Raw genomic sequence first — 12,420 nt, 5'->3', positions numbered from 1 at the left:
GCGGTACAGGTCTCCCTACCGATAAATCTGAGAATGAAGCATGTGTTAGATTATAACGGTAGTAAACATGACACATTTGACAACTATTGCCCCATGGCTGCTGATCCGCCGTACCCTATCGATGCCGGCAGGTTGTCCTCCAATACAAAGTAAACAGATTCGATACATTCTTCTGATGCAGATAAGACAATAACTGAGACACAATCCTCCGAATCGCTAACCCTTCTGAGCCCAGATCTCCCACATACTTGGTCTAAGCATGGGCTAGACTCACCAACCGCAGTTCATTCCCAGTTATTATATTCGTCGCTGAAATCACTCGGCTCCGAATCCCAGGCGTCACTGTAGTCCTGGCTCTCTTCGTCCTCGTTCGCATCATAGTGATCGTCATAGTCATGGTAGTAGTCATATTCGCCAGGCTCCGCTTGCCAGTCCTCGCAGCAGTCCGGATCCTGCTCGTTTTGGTACACCTCACGGTCACGGTCCTCACGGTAATAGTCATAGTACTCGACGGGCTCTGCCTCCGTGCTTTCATCATAGTCCTCGACAGAATCTATCTTGTATGGCTCCCCCCCGTGTTCGTAATATTCCTGGTCCTGTTCGTCCTGCTCTGCCTCCCAGTTCTCTTGGTCATGGCGTCTCATGGTATCCACTATCGCTCTTGCTTCTTCGTAGTCTTCCATGTTATGCATATGTAAGCCATAAGTCTGCATGAAATCGTACATGCTATTGGACCCAACATCTTTGAACCAGCCGCACTGGGATTTGTCAATGGGGGCGATGCTGGACGCATTGGAACTGTCGTTCAATGGAGGCATGATGGTTGGGAAGCCTGCGAGAGGCAGGATATTCTGGACAGCCTGGCTCAGAAATGTGGGGGTTCGAGGACTAGGTATGAAGGAGGACGGTGGAGGACAGTGGAAGACGGTGGTCTGTCCGGAGGGGAACAAGAAGTCAATGATCAACAGCTCAGTGAAGTGCTCCGCCGTATTGATTTCTGGTCCCAGTGACTTGCCATTCTAGGCAGGCGCCAGCCATGATGAAATCAAGTGCCTCAGGTACTCAGGTGTCTAGCAATACAGATTTCGAGAAAGAAATTCGGATTTGGGCGGTATGGACGGCTTTAACTTTTGGCTGGCATACCACTGTACTGTCGATAGGTGGTTAATTTGGTGTATCGCAGGAAAGAACATACATACACCTAGGAAGCCTTAGAATGGGCTAAACTGCCATATATTACCTGGTTTCGCTTGAATGTTAGGACATAGGAAAGCTTTCAGGTCAGCTTCTACGTGTGCCAGTTTCTCAAAATAGAAAAGCAAATTTATTATAGCTGGATACTAGATGGTAAAGGAGGATAGATTGACCATGGGATTTAAAAGAAATTATTGAGAGCAGATGTGGGATCCTATCCTTATCAGGAGACTAAACAATCTGTGGGCTCTATTCTCATTACTATGTACCGTTACAAGGAATTTAGAACATCCCAAGGCCGGGAAGGGGCAAGAAAGAGTATACAGCTCCAAAAATGGTATTTTAATGGTACATAAATGGATCACTGATCCAAAACAGGAATATCTAACAGTCCGACGATTGAGTTCGGGCGCTAGATGTGAAAAGAAAGAACGTTTATTCGGTCCGATTACCACATCTTGCTGGGCAATTATGCGGTGATGTCACGGGCGTGCTTCTTCTCGGTGACGAGCCAAGAGAAAGTCTCCTTGAGAACGCTGAGGAACTGGTCCGCACTCAGAGAGCTGAAGTAGCTGGTAAGGCTGCTGCTGGAGGTGGAGGCGGAGGCAGAGCTGCTAGGGGAGGAGGCAGCGGCGCTGGAAGTAGACACCTGCACGTGGGTCTGCTGAGGGGAGCTGCCAGTGACAGTGACCTGCACAACGTCAGTCGAGGTCTGGTAGGCGGTGGCGACCGAAGTCTGGACGGTGGTAGCAACATCAGTGACAACGGCACCAGCAGCGGAGGTGGTGCTGGCGACGGAGGTGGCCTCGGCGGCGGGGGTGGTGGTCTGAGCAGCGTAGGTGGTCTCAGCAGCGGAGGTGGCCTCAGCGACGGAAGAGGTGCTGGAGGAAGAAGTGGTGGCGGCGGCGGCGGCGCTGGCGGCGGAGGTAGTAGCGGCGCTGGAGGAGCTGCTGGAAGAGGTGGCATTGTACATATCAGGACCGGGGATATCGTAGGAGGACAGAGTCTCGTAGATGTTGACGAGGATACCCGGGTCGGTGTCCTTGTAGAGCGACTCACCGGCGGTGCCGGTGTAGGTCTCGGTTCCGCTGCCGGTAACCTTCAGGTTGAGACACTGGGGGTAGTTCTGGGCACCATCCTTCTCCTCGGCGGAGTGCAGGGCAATGATCTCGTGACGCAGGACATAGTTACCAGCCTCGACGGTGGAGGGGATGGTCACAGTCCAGCTGTTGTTGTTGGAGATCAGGTTGTCAGTGGCCCAGGTACCAGGGACGTCGGTGTCGCTGATGAGACCGCTCTCATCGATCTTGAAGAACTCGAGGTCGGTCTTGGTGACATCGGAGCAGTCACCGTTGCAGTTGGCAAGGTAGGTCAGGACGGGACCGTGGTGGCTGGAAGGCCAGGTAGTCCACTGCAGCTCAACGGTACCGCCAGCCTTGACATCGGCGGAGATAGCACCGGGCTGAGCGCTCTTGTGGCAGATGATATCGGCCTCGGCGTATTCAGTGCCGTCGACGTAGCCCAGGTCAGTGGCGTCGGTGGACCAGGCAATGGTGCTCGGGGGGTCGCTCTCATAGGGGTACTCGGTGACAATGTAACCTCCGTAGTACTCGCCGTCAATCACAGCACCCGACACGTAGCCGTGGCCAGCGACCAGAGCGGCCGAGCCGAGGACGATACCAGCAATCTTAGCGACAGACATCTTGGAAGGCTTTTGAGCTTATCAACGCACAGCGTGATGGTTGGAAGGTAAGGGACCGGTTGGAAAGAAAGAGTGACGAAAAGAATGGTCTTCAATCAATGAAGCCAGGAAAGGAAAACAAGAGAATGGATGGTTCTGAGACCTCGAAAGAGAAAGGAATGCGAAGCTGGTGAGAGGAAGAGAGAAAACGGTTCTGGAAGGTGGTCTGGCACCCTTTTATATTGCCCACCATCCTCACGGTCCATCCCATTCAGTCTCTGCCAAAGCTCAGACCCAGCAGTTTCGAACCAAGCCAAATGAAAGGTTCACTACTGATAGCCACACTGCAGTTGGATGGCTTGGCAGCTGTCAGGTTCCCACCCACTCCAAGGGCCAGCGGGGGGAGGGCTGAGACGCAGAAGGTGATTGAGATAGGGTCGCCGCAGGGGGAAAGAGTCTGGGATTGATGAAAGACAAGCACCGGGCCACAGACCACAAACGCGCCGGCCAGTTCCATAGTTGAAGGTCGAGACAGCCTTTCCCACTCTTTCCAGGAGCATGGGACTAACTGAGCGTTAGCGCCTCCCGTTTTGGGCGAGGCGGAGAAGCGCCCGAAGGGCCCAGCGATTTAGCTACCGGCCATGCCAGCAGAGTGGATCGGAGGCCGTGGAGGTCTTCAGGCTTCGGGCGGCAGTCTGTGACACTGCGAGTTTCAACCAGCAGCTACGCCGGCTCCAACTCCGCCCTGCCAAGACGTGCCATTTGCAACGGCTGGAGGGGCGCCCGGGAGTATTCTGTTCCCTCGAGTCTGTGAGATGGGTTCCCGAGTCAGTCGGGCGGAGGAGACGGGATTAACGGGCGGGAAGACGCAATGTGCTGTGTGTGTACTTACAATACCTTTGAGGTTGGCTGGATGAGGACTGAAGAGATGGGAGTTGAAGGTACGGAGTTCCGGATCTAGACGAGATAGCAGTCAACCACGTGCCCGCGAGCTTACCTAATCGCTCTTTCATAAACTCATGGTTTTCACCCTCCTCTGGGCTCTCTGCCGGCACGAATCAACATAGCGGGGCCGCTCTACCGGCCAAGCCGCCTAACCCCTCTAATGGTGCCATGCCGTGACGCCGTCCCATAATAATTGGGGACGTGGTCCATCCGACAATTAGATTGAGACTCCCGATGAAATTACAAGGAGGGGCCATCGTCGTCGGTCTTGGCAAGGACGATAATATCACCATAATCACCATTGCATCCGTCTGATTCGCTCCAGGCCAGCGCAGGCGGTGCCTCCGTGGAGGCTAATGGCGCCGTGGATGCCTTCATATAACATAAGCGCTGGCGCCAAAAATATCTCTCGGTCCAGAGGAGGTGAATTGCAATTTCGGACGTTCTCAAGGCTCACCGACAGGGCCTCAGGGTCCATGACCTCAATGCAGGGACCGCCGTTGCTCTGCGAAGCGCCCGGTCTCGTCCGGACTCCGGAGGCGCAACACCATCTATCTGCGGGTCAGGGCCAGCCTTGTGGTCTGGACGCTCAATGATACCAGGAGGTGGGACTGTTATCCAAGGCGCTGCACCATCCAGTCTTCAATTTGAAACACCCATTGGCGGGGTCCTCAGCTGTCCGTACGTGGCGGCCGACCAACCAAGCTTTTATTCAACGGCATCAGCATGCTTGTTTAACCCAGTAGATAGATAGATATGGAGTACCGTGGAACGGTTCTATGGGATGGAACTTGCCGCCCAGGGGATAAACCCTTCATTTGATTTGAGGCAACGATGCAGGGAGATCTCGTCTAGCCGCGATCCTTCAATATATCCCATGGCTACTGTGTGTGCTCCTCCTTTCTATCAGCCACCGCACCTGAATATTGCTTTGGTCTCTTCTGTCACCAAAGAACCAACCGGTCAGCGAACATTTCTGGATATTGATAGTCAGCAATTGTCATGAAAAGATTGCATGTCATACCAAAGACAAATTAGGCTGGGAGAGATGCAGCCATCACTGTCTGTGATCCTATCCATATCACACCTCCATGACATACAACAGCCAGATAAGAATCGGGCCCAAATCACTCTACAAGAAATCCGGGCGTCGGAAGGAAATTTATCAGGTGTTGGCTTTTCCTGTGCTACGTTGAATCTCGGAAGGCAGCCCTATCTGCTCAATACGCACCTGCAGTTCATGACGCCTTGTGTCCCTGTGTGACCCCTAGGACACGCCCCATCAAGTCAGGTGAGTTGAATGAAATTCTGACTGGTTATTAGGGCCAATGGTTGAGTATAGGTAAACTGGGAATAGAAAAACATGATGCTACCTTTCTTATAGCATACCTAGGAAGCTGGTTGGCAGTGAATAGCGACCGTTGTTTGCTCTGTACAATGGCCAATACTCGAACAGCTGGTATGGAATTACAATCTTCCCTGCTAGGTATGCAGGCTGTTCTGGCGGGGGATTGAACATATTCTGTCGTTCCATCCCCGAGGGCGCTTGTTGCCTTACTATTGATAAATTGTATATACGGAGTACCGCACTTGACCAAGACTTCAGTGCTGACGAGCTCAGCATTCAGCAAAGAATTAGACCCCACCTTTACGTCATTAAATAGGATAAAACGCTTCAAACCGTCATGTCACACGGAATTGACCTTGATGCCCTATTGCGCTGGGTACGTGCGCCATTTTATACCAGAGCTGAACGGGTGTCCACTGTATGTCGACTTTAGTGCGCCCAAAATATATTGAGAGAGCAAAAGTTTGCACAGATCCCAGCTTCCCCTCCGCGTTTGCCTGGCTTTGCTTTTTCTGAACGGATCCCAAGCGATTCTGCATAGATCTTCTCACTAGTGAAGATCAGCTCTTGATGCAATTTTCGCCGGCGGATCTGCACTTCCATTGCGTAAGCCTTTTTTCTTCTGACTCTATCGGTAAACTGGTGTCAATGAGAGCTGACAGGAATATGAAAGAACCCTTTCTGCCATCGCCTGTCAACATAGACCCCTTCCTCATGGTAAATTAAAAGAACCCGACCTTATGCTACTCTGTACCTACTAAAGGGAGTAGCTTGCGAAGCCCCCCTGGAACTCCCGTGTGGCGAGCCGTACTCCGTAGCAGCGAAGACATCATGCATCCAGGGCATCCCTACGGTAGTACTAATGCATCACGATAATGGAATGCTGTATGTGATTCGCCAGGTGAATTGCTTCGAAGGCTGGGACTTTGGTCGGCGCCTACATGCCTTATCTGCGGCGCATGGCGAGATTGAGTACACAGGATGCGTGTCAAACGGTAGGCTTATCACTGATCCCCTCTTAAGATGAGGATGCGGATGGGGAGGGGTAGCGATCCGAGAGTTACACTGACTGTGTCACCATTCAAGAGCCCTGGCGCCTGTACCTAGCCTAGCGAGTGCTAGCTGTCACGAATCATTCGGATTCCGGGGCCTGGAGGGTGGTCTCCCCGCAATATGAATGTCGCCGGGGGGATCCGTGGGAGGCTAGACTCCGCGGGAATCGGGATGGCCGAAACGGACGTTCTTTGTCTCTTCCTCTCCCCGTTGGATCCCCCCCCCTCCCCCGCCACATCTTCAACCCGTTTGGTCCCCTGCGCTGTTCCTCTTGGCCGACTCGGAAATGAGGTAATAATAGGACTCCGCAGAGAGGATAGACCCTAGGCGATACTTAGTGCTGGTATGGGCAAACACGGCAGCGCAGCCAATTGAGAGCGGTGTATAGAACACGAACAAAGCGCCCCTGCCAGGCCCACAGCTCGCTTGTTCTGAACTGCTTTCGCGGGTTTTTGCCTCTCGGGGAGGGCCAGATAACTGGCACGGGCGAGAATAGGCTTTGCGAGAGTTTGGGTTGGCTGAGGGGACAACCCAAAGGATGTGTCATAACTCATAATTCCATCCCGATGCGGCACCGGGATTAGGACTGGTACCTCTCGTCCTTCCATGACGGTGATCGGAGGCGCATTCTCCGGCCCTGGAGGAATCCGGTCCAGGGCGCATGCGACCGACCGAGCGTATTCCGTATTCCGTATCTACTCGTAAGGCACATAGTAACTGTGGTGACTCTGGAGTTCCGGAGCCCAGGTTGCACTGCCGCTAGTACCAACTAGTGCGCGTAGGTGCCTTAGCAACGAGGCGGGGAGCCTCCAGGATCCCCCCCCGGCCAATAGAAACCCGGCGGCCTAGTTACTCCGTTCCTGGCCGACTGGCTGCCCCATCGGGTTTAGCGGCTTGTCGTGGGCCGCCTCACCGCGAAAGCGACCAAAAGAGTCAAGTCTCGCTGTACCGGATGTCCGTCACTCAGTCACTCACTCACCTCAACTCCCTCACGCACCCTGTCAGCAGCTAACCACCACATCCTTGAGGTTATCTGTCTCTTGTGCTGATCAAACCATCCCCCTTCCTCTCACCTACCATACCCGCATTCCGCATTCTCCAAATCGAGCCCCCGTTCGAGTCGAGTCGCTGGCGAACCCGTCCGCCCTCTCGAACCTTCTTCTGCTGCACTCGTCCAACTCCGACACCCGGGCTGGATTTTCCTCCCTTTTCCCAACCCTGCCGCGCCTCCTCCGCCTCCGCCCCCCCTACGCCTGCCGCCCTTACTCAACTACGCTGTCTTCCCCAGACCATCACATCACCTCTCACCCCCCTCAATCCGCCCGCTCGCCACATCACTACTACCCCCGCTGCCGACGCCGACTTTGATGGACGACCGCTGCTATTAACGGAGGCAAGACCGAGTGCGCCCGCCCACAACGATCGCAGTCATTCCCTCCTCTCCCCGGTCCTTGGTCCAATTCACAACATCCCGGGCCGCGGTTTTCGGGCTCGAATTGGGAGCAGGTTGTGAGGGTCGTCGGTAGGGAGTGTTTCAGGCTTCTCCCTTTGGTCTGCTACATACTGCTGTGAGGATCAAATGATGGGATCGGCAGAGGCCGCTTCTTCGCCTGCGTTCCCTTTTTTGGATCCGATTGTCGTTGACGACGAGATGGGGAATCCTTACCACGATACAGATATGGATTTCCTGGATACTGCGAGAATGCAGGTGTCTGCCGAGAACGCAGGAAGGGATTTCGACGACATCCTGTTCTCTCGCGCTCCTCCATCGCACCCAGCCACCGAGTCGGAGCCGTCATGTCTATCGCCGTCAGAACTGTCGCTCAAGCGGTCGTACCAGGAGCAGGATACGTTGCGACAAGTCAATATGGTATCCTCCGATTCGCCCGCCGAATCCCCCGATGGGTCGTCGCCCAGTTCTTCCTCCACGTCGCCGCGGAATCATGTCCGAAACCCATCGGTAACGTCGTCCGCATCGGCGGTCCACAGCGAAAACACCGTGATGCCGTTCGGATACTCGACAGATGATTGGATGAACCCGGACCTTTCATCGTTGAAGGAGGAATCGCTGTTTGGACTGGATCTGTCCATGCCAAATCTTGATGGAGGCTTCCCTACAGACACCGACCTTGAATCGAGCAACAAGGCTATGGACGCGGCGTTCGATTTTGAGAGTGCCGCTAGCAGCCCTAGTCCTCTGAAAACTGAGCCGCCGCCACAGCCAAAGTTCCCGAAAAGATCCAAGTCCCAATATCGCAGTGTGTCCGGAGCCTCGTCTCGAAACCCAGCTTCGCCGGTGAGCCCGCCTCTCTGATTTGCTATCGCGCTTGCGCTCTGCTGACCCTGATATACAGATGACTGCCTCTTCGTTCCTTTCTCGCAGCACCAAGGAGCCTTCGCCCTTCTCGTCCTCAAGAAGTTTCAGTCGAGGGAAATCGCCACTGGGTCCGTGGGGAAACCATTCGCCTTCGTCCTTCCTGGAAGAAAGCTTTGGGGGTATCAGCATGAACGGCGGCTCTCCGATGAGTTCTGGCTTGAACTTTGGGCCAAGCAGCTTTCCCTTTGGAGTAAACTTTGCGCCGTCCCCCTCACCCGGCAACATCAAGCAGGAAACGATACAGCGGCACCTCCTGACCGTGCACCCCACCTCGCTCAAGTCCCGCGTGGAAACCCAGATTCCTATCCGATTGACCCTCTTCCCATTGCCGAACGGTGTCAAGAAGGTACGCTTACCAAGCCACACCATTTCGAAACCGAAGTTCCTTGCCCCGCCTGCCGCTGAACGATCGCCGGAAATTGTCGAGCTACACACCAGTCTGGTTTGCACAAGTGCAATGCAAGATCAGGATAAGGTGCGGAAGGCGTTTGCGAGAGCCAGAGGTGAAAACCCCCACGGTTCATCCAGCTCTAGCCCCCGCCCTGCCGATGATATGCAGGAAGAAGACAAACCGTTGGATGGGGGCGAAGTGAAAATCTGTCCTGGGTGTATACAGCGTGAACGGAAGCGGGCATTCCGGAAGAAGCAAAGAAAGCCAGAGGAGGACGAACTTTTCCAGAAGGATGAGGAGAAGAGGGTGATTGTCTTCAACACCAGCGAGATCAAGGATTGGACCGAGCCGTCCAAGAATGCTATGCCAGGTTATGGAGACGCCCCGATGCCGAATATCCCTCCGGGAGCCATGCAGGTTGAACTGCCGATGCGGATCGCATGTTACTGCAGGCATCAAAACGAGAAGCTTGGGTTCCAGTATGTACCTCCTACCCCTTTCCAATTCAGTGCCGCTGTTGCTGACACGGGTATCTTACCCCTAGGGTCATCTTTACTGTCAAGGATTATAAGGACAACGTCATCGCGCAAGCTATAACGAACTCGATCATGATCACGGATGACCACAAAACCCATGCTCCCCCCGCCCCTCCAGCTCCTGGTCCCTCCCCCTCCTTGCCTGATGGGACACAATTGCCAGGCGTTGGTGTGTTCCCGTCAAGCCCCAGTGTTGAAACGGGCAAAGGATCAACCCCCTCTCAACAAACAACTCAGCCTTCGGCTACAGATTTGCAAGGACTTCAGCAACGATTCAACACACAGTACCAAATGACACCCGGATCCTTTGCAGTCTCTCAATCCTCAACAAACGGCACTACGCCCTCTAATGCGCCGACACCACGCAGCCTGTCGAGACAAACGTCGCCGAACGACTTCCAAGGGCCGGTGAACAAGCGTCGCAAGCACAGCAATTCGGGACGACTGCCGACAGAGCTTACTATGACCAAGCTGGAGAGTACGCAGGCGTCTGCCAGCGCCTCCAGCTCTTCAGCCCCGAACGAGCCACAGTTCTCTGGGCCTCGCGGGTTCACATCCCCAGTGGAGCGGCCGTTTGTGACATCAGCTGCGATGTCCAATCAATTTCCTAATGGTCCTCCCACCCCGAACGGCGGTGACACCAACCCGTTTCTCAACACTGCTTTGCAGCAGCAGACTTTGGACAGCTTTATCCAGCAGCAGTTGATGTCCGCGCCAAATTCGGCTCAGCCCAGCCGCCCTGGGACTCCCGGCCCTTCCTCGCGCAACAACTTCCAGGACCAGAATTTCAACATTTCCTTGGGACCCAGCCCGTCCACGTCCCTGTGGCCGCCACTCACAAATGCGGGCAACCGGCTGCCATCGGTCATCCATAAATTGGTCCCCGCAGAGGGTTCCGTTACGGGAGGCACTGAGGTCACGCTGTTGGGAAGCGGCTTCTACCCCGGCATGGAAGTTGTCTTTGGTGACACTCTCGCGACTACTACCACGTTCTGGGGTGACAAATGTCTGAACTGCTTGACGCCTCCTGCACTTCAGCCTGGGCTGGTGGCGGTGGTTTTCAAGCATGAGCACCCCACCTTTGGCCAGTTACAGACGCCTCAAACCCTGATGCCCAAGCAACAGCAGTATTTCCGTTACGTTGATGATCGAGAGCTGCAAATGTACCGTCTTGCGCTCGGGATTCTTGGTCAGAAACTTGGCAGTCAGGCAGATGCCTTCCAAACAGCCCAGCAGATCATGGGCAGTGACATGAAGGGGGTATTCAACCTCCAAAATGACTTCCAAGGAGGATCTGGGGGTCATCAGCGCCAGGTGCCTGGCCTGGAGTCTCAAGGCAAACTGGGCGATCTTGATTCGAGAATGTTGACCTATCTTGAATTTGTCGACCTTGATGACAGCCCACGTCCGCCCAAGTACAACTCACGCTCTGCCACAGGCCAGTCTCTACTTCACTTTGCGTCTTCCTTGGGCCTAACGCGGTTCGTGGCTGGTCTCCTTGCGCGAGGTGCCAATCCCGATGTGCAGGATAACAGCGGGAATACACCGATGCACCTGGCGGCTCTGAACGGTCACGCGCATATCGTCCACAGACTCCGTCTCACAGGAGCCAACCCTTATGCCCGCAGCATTAGAGGCTTCACCCCAGCAGACCTTGCTACGACGCTGCCTGCCCACCAGGCTGCTCTTATACCCGCACGCCATTACCGCTCACGCAGCGTTGGATCATTGTCATCTTCGCGCCGCAGGCACAGTAGCTCTGCATCCTTGCACTCGCTATGGGAAACTTCCTCTGCATCAGGCTCCTTTGATCATGCCGTTGACGATTCCGATGATTCGGAGGATGATGACGATGAGATCGACTATAACGCATCACGACGCTCGAGTATACATCACGATCGAGCTTTAATATCTACCCCCCCTGATCAGACCACAGAAGCCGATGATGCTCGACCGTTTTCACCCCCCGCCGCCCTGGTTGCATGGCGCAACCAACTGCAAGCCCAGATCAACCAGTTCCAGCAAAGCGTGTCCAATGCCTTCCCCAATCTCCCCGCGCTACCACCTATGCCAGCCTTGCCTGACTACCAGGCCCATCCGATGATGCGTCGCATTACGAATCTCGTTCCGCACCGACCAAGCACTGCGCGGTCGGCCAAAGACGGCTGGTGGGATATGCTGACTGGCAGTTCTCCCTCCGCTCCGCCTCCTTCCTCCACCCCCTCCGGTCCGGAGCTCCCGTCCTATGAGGAGCTCTATCCGAACAAAGGAAACGACGAGGAGGAGGAGCAATTGAAGAAGTCGAGCATGCTGCAAGCGGCAACGGATGCGGCTCTGGATCAACATTTTGAAGCCCAGGCCAGCGCCTCCGAAGCCCCCCGGGCCAGCAGCGCCACCGAGGTCGCTCGTGTCAAGCCGCAGAACGAAGAACTCAAGGACATCCGGATTGGCCGCAAGGTCATAAGTCGCGAGGAGCAAAAGCATCTCCGGGAGCAGCAAGCCCAGCGGATGAAGGGTCTGAGCAGTGACCGGAAGCTGTACATGGTTTGGGTAAGTCGACAGATGACTGTCATTGGAAAGCATCATTGGCTGACATGGATTAGATACCGCTTCTGCTACTGGTGATATGCGCCTGGGCTCGCAACTCGGCCCCGGGGATCTGGGAGGGGCTGTCCAGCGGATATGAATTTGTCAAAAACCGATATGCGCAGGGCGCGTTAGAAGTCGGCCATTGATTGATTGATTGATCTGGGTGGTTCGCAGTTCACTTTTTATTTTTTCCTATTTTACTGACTTTTATGTCTTCGTTCATTTAAGCTGGGGCGTTCTGTCCACTGGGGCCGGTAATACAATGGGCATGTCTTTCTTTTGTTCAAGAGCTATCGTTTCATAATG

At 54.6% G+C, this 12,420-nt stretch overlaps 3 protein-coding genes across 3 annotated transcripts; 1 reads left to right on the top strand and 2 right to left on the bottom strand.

The window, feature by feature from the left end:
- Nucleotides 1–170: 170 nt before the first annotated feature.
- Nucleotides 171–985, bottom strand: BO70DRAFT_66008 (uncharacterized protein). Its single transcript, XM_025548626.1, has one exon. The coding sequence runs from the start codon at nucleotides 816–818 to the stop codon at nucleotides 285–287; it is 534 nt and encodes a 177-aa protein (XP_025398007.1). The 5' UTR covers nucleotides 819–985; the 3' UTR covers nucleotides 171–284.
- A 507-nt stretch (nucleotides 986–1,492) lies between these two features.
- BO70DRAFT_317498 (lytic polysaccharide monooxygenase auxiliary activity family 9 protein) lies at nucleotides 1,493–2,896 on the bottom strand (the record flags this gene model as incomplete). The annotated part of the gene is made up of 2 exons (XM_025540385.1): nucleotides 1,493–1,982; nucleotides 2,166–2,896. The coding sequence occupies 2 exons, from the start codon at nucleotides 2,894–2,896 to the stop codon at nucleotides 1,664–1,666; spliced, it is 1,050 nt and encodes a 349-aa protein (XP_025398006.1). The 3' UTR covers nucleotides 1,493–1,663.
- Nucleotides 2,897–7,468: 4,572 nt separating this feature from the next.
- On the top strand, nucleotides 7,469–12,260 carry BO70DRAFT_339184 (putative membrane-tethered transcription factor (SPT23); the record flags this gene model as incomplete). Its single annotated transcript, XM_025541237.1, has 4 exons — nucleotides 7,469–8,517; nucleotides 8,576–9,468; nucleotides 9,534–12,075; nucleotides 12,129–12,260. Exons 1-4 carry the CDS (start codon nucleotides 7,801–7,803, stop codon nucleotides 12,258–12,260), a joined length of 4,284 nt encoding a protein of 1,427 aa, XP_025398005.1. The 5' UTR covers nucleotides 7,469–7,800.
- Between the last annotated feature and the right edge of the window lie 160 nt (nucleotides 12,261–12,420).

Source organism: Aspergillus heteromorphus (genome assembly GCF_003184545.1).
Source record: "Aspergillus heteromorphus CBS 117.55 chromosome Unknown BO70scaffold_18, whole genome shotgun sequence".
Taxonomy (NCBI): domain Eukaryota; kingdom Fungi; phylum Ascomycota; class Eurotiomycetes; order Eurotiales; family Aspergillaceae; genus Aspergillus; species Aspergillus heteromorphus.
This window is presented reverse-complemented; position numbering and strand designations above follow the sequence as displayed.

What these genes read in the sequence shown, in the direction of transcription:
- BO70DRAFT_66008 (XM_025548626.1), bottom strand. Translation starts at nt 818, where the DNA reads ATGCCTCCATTGAACGACAGTTCCAATGCGTCCAGCATCGCCCCCATT.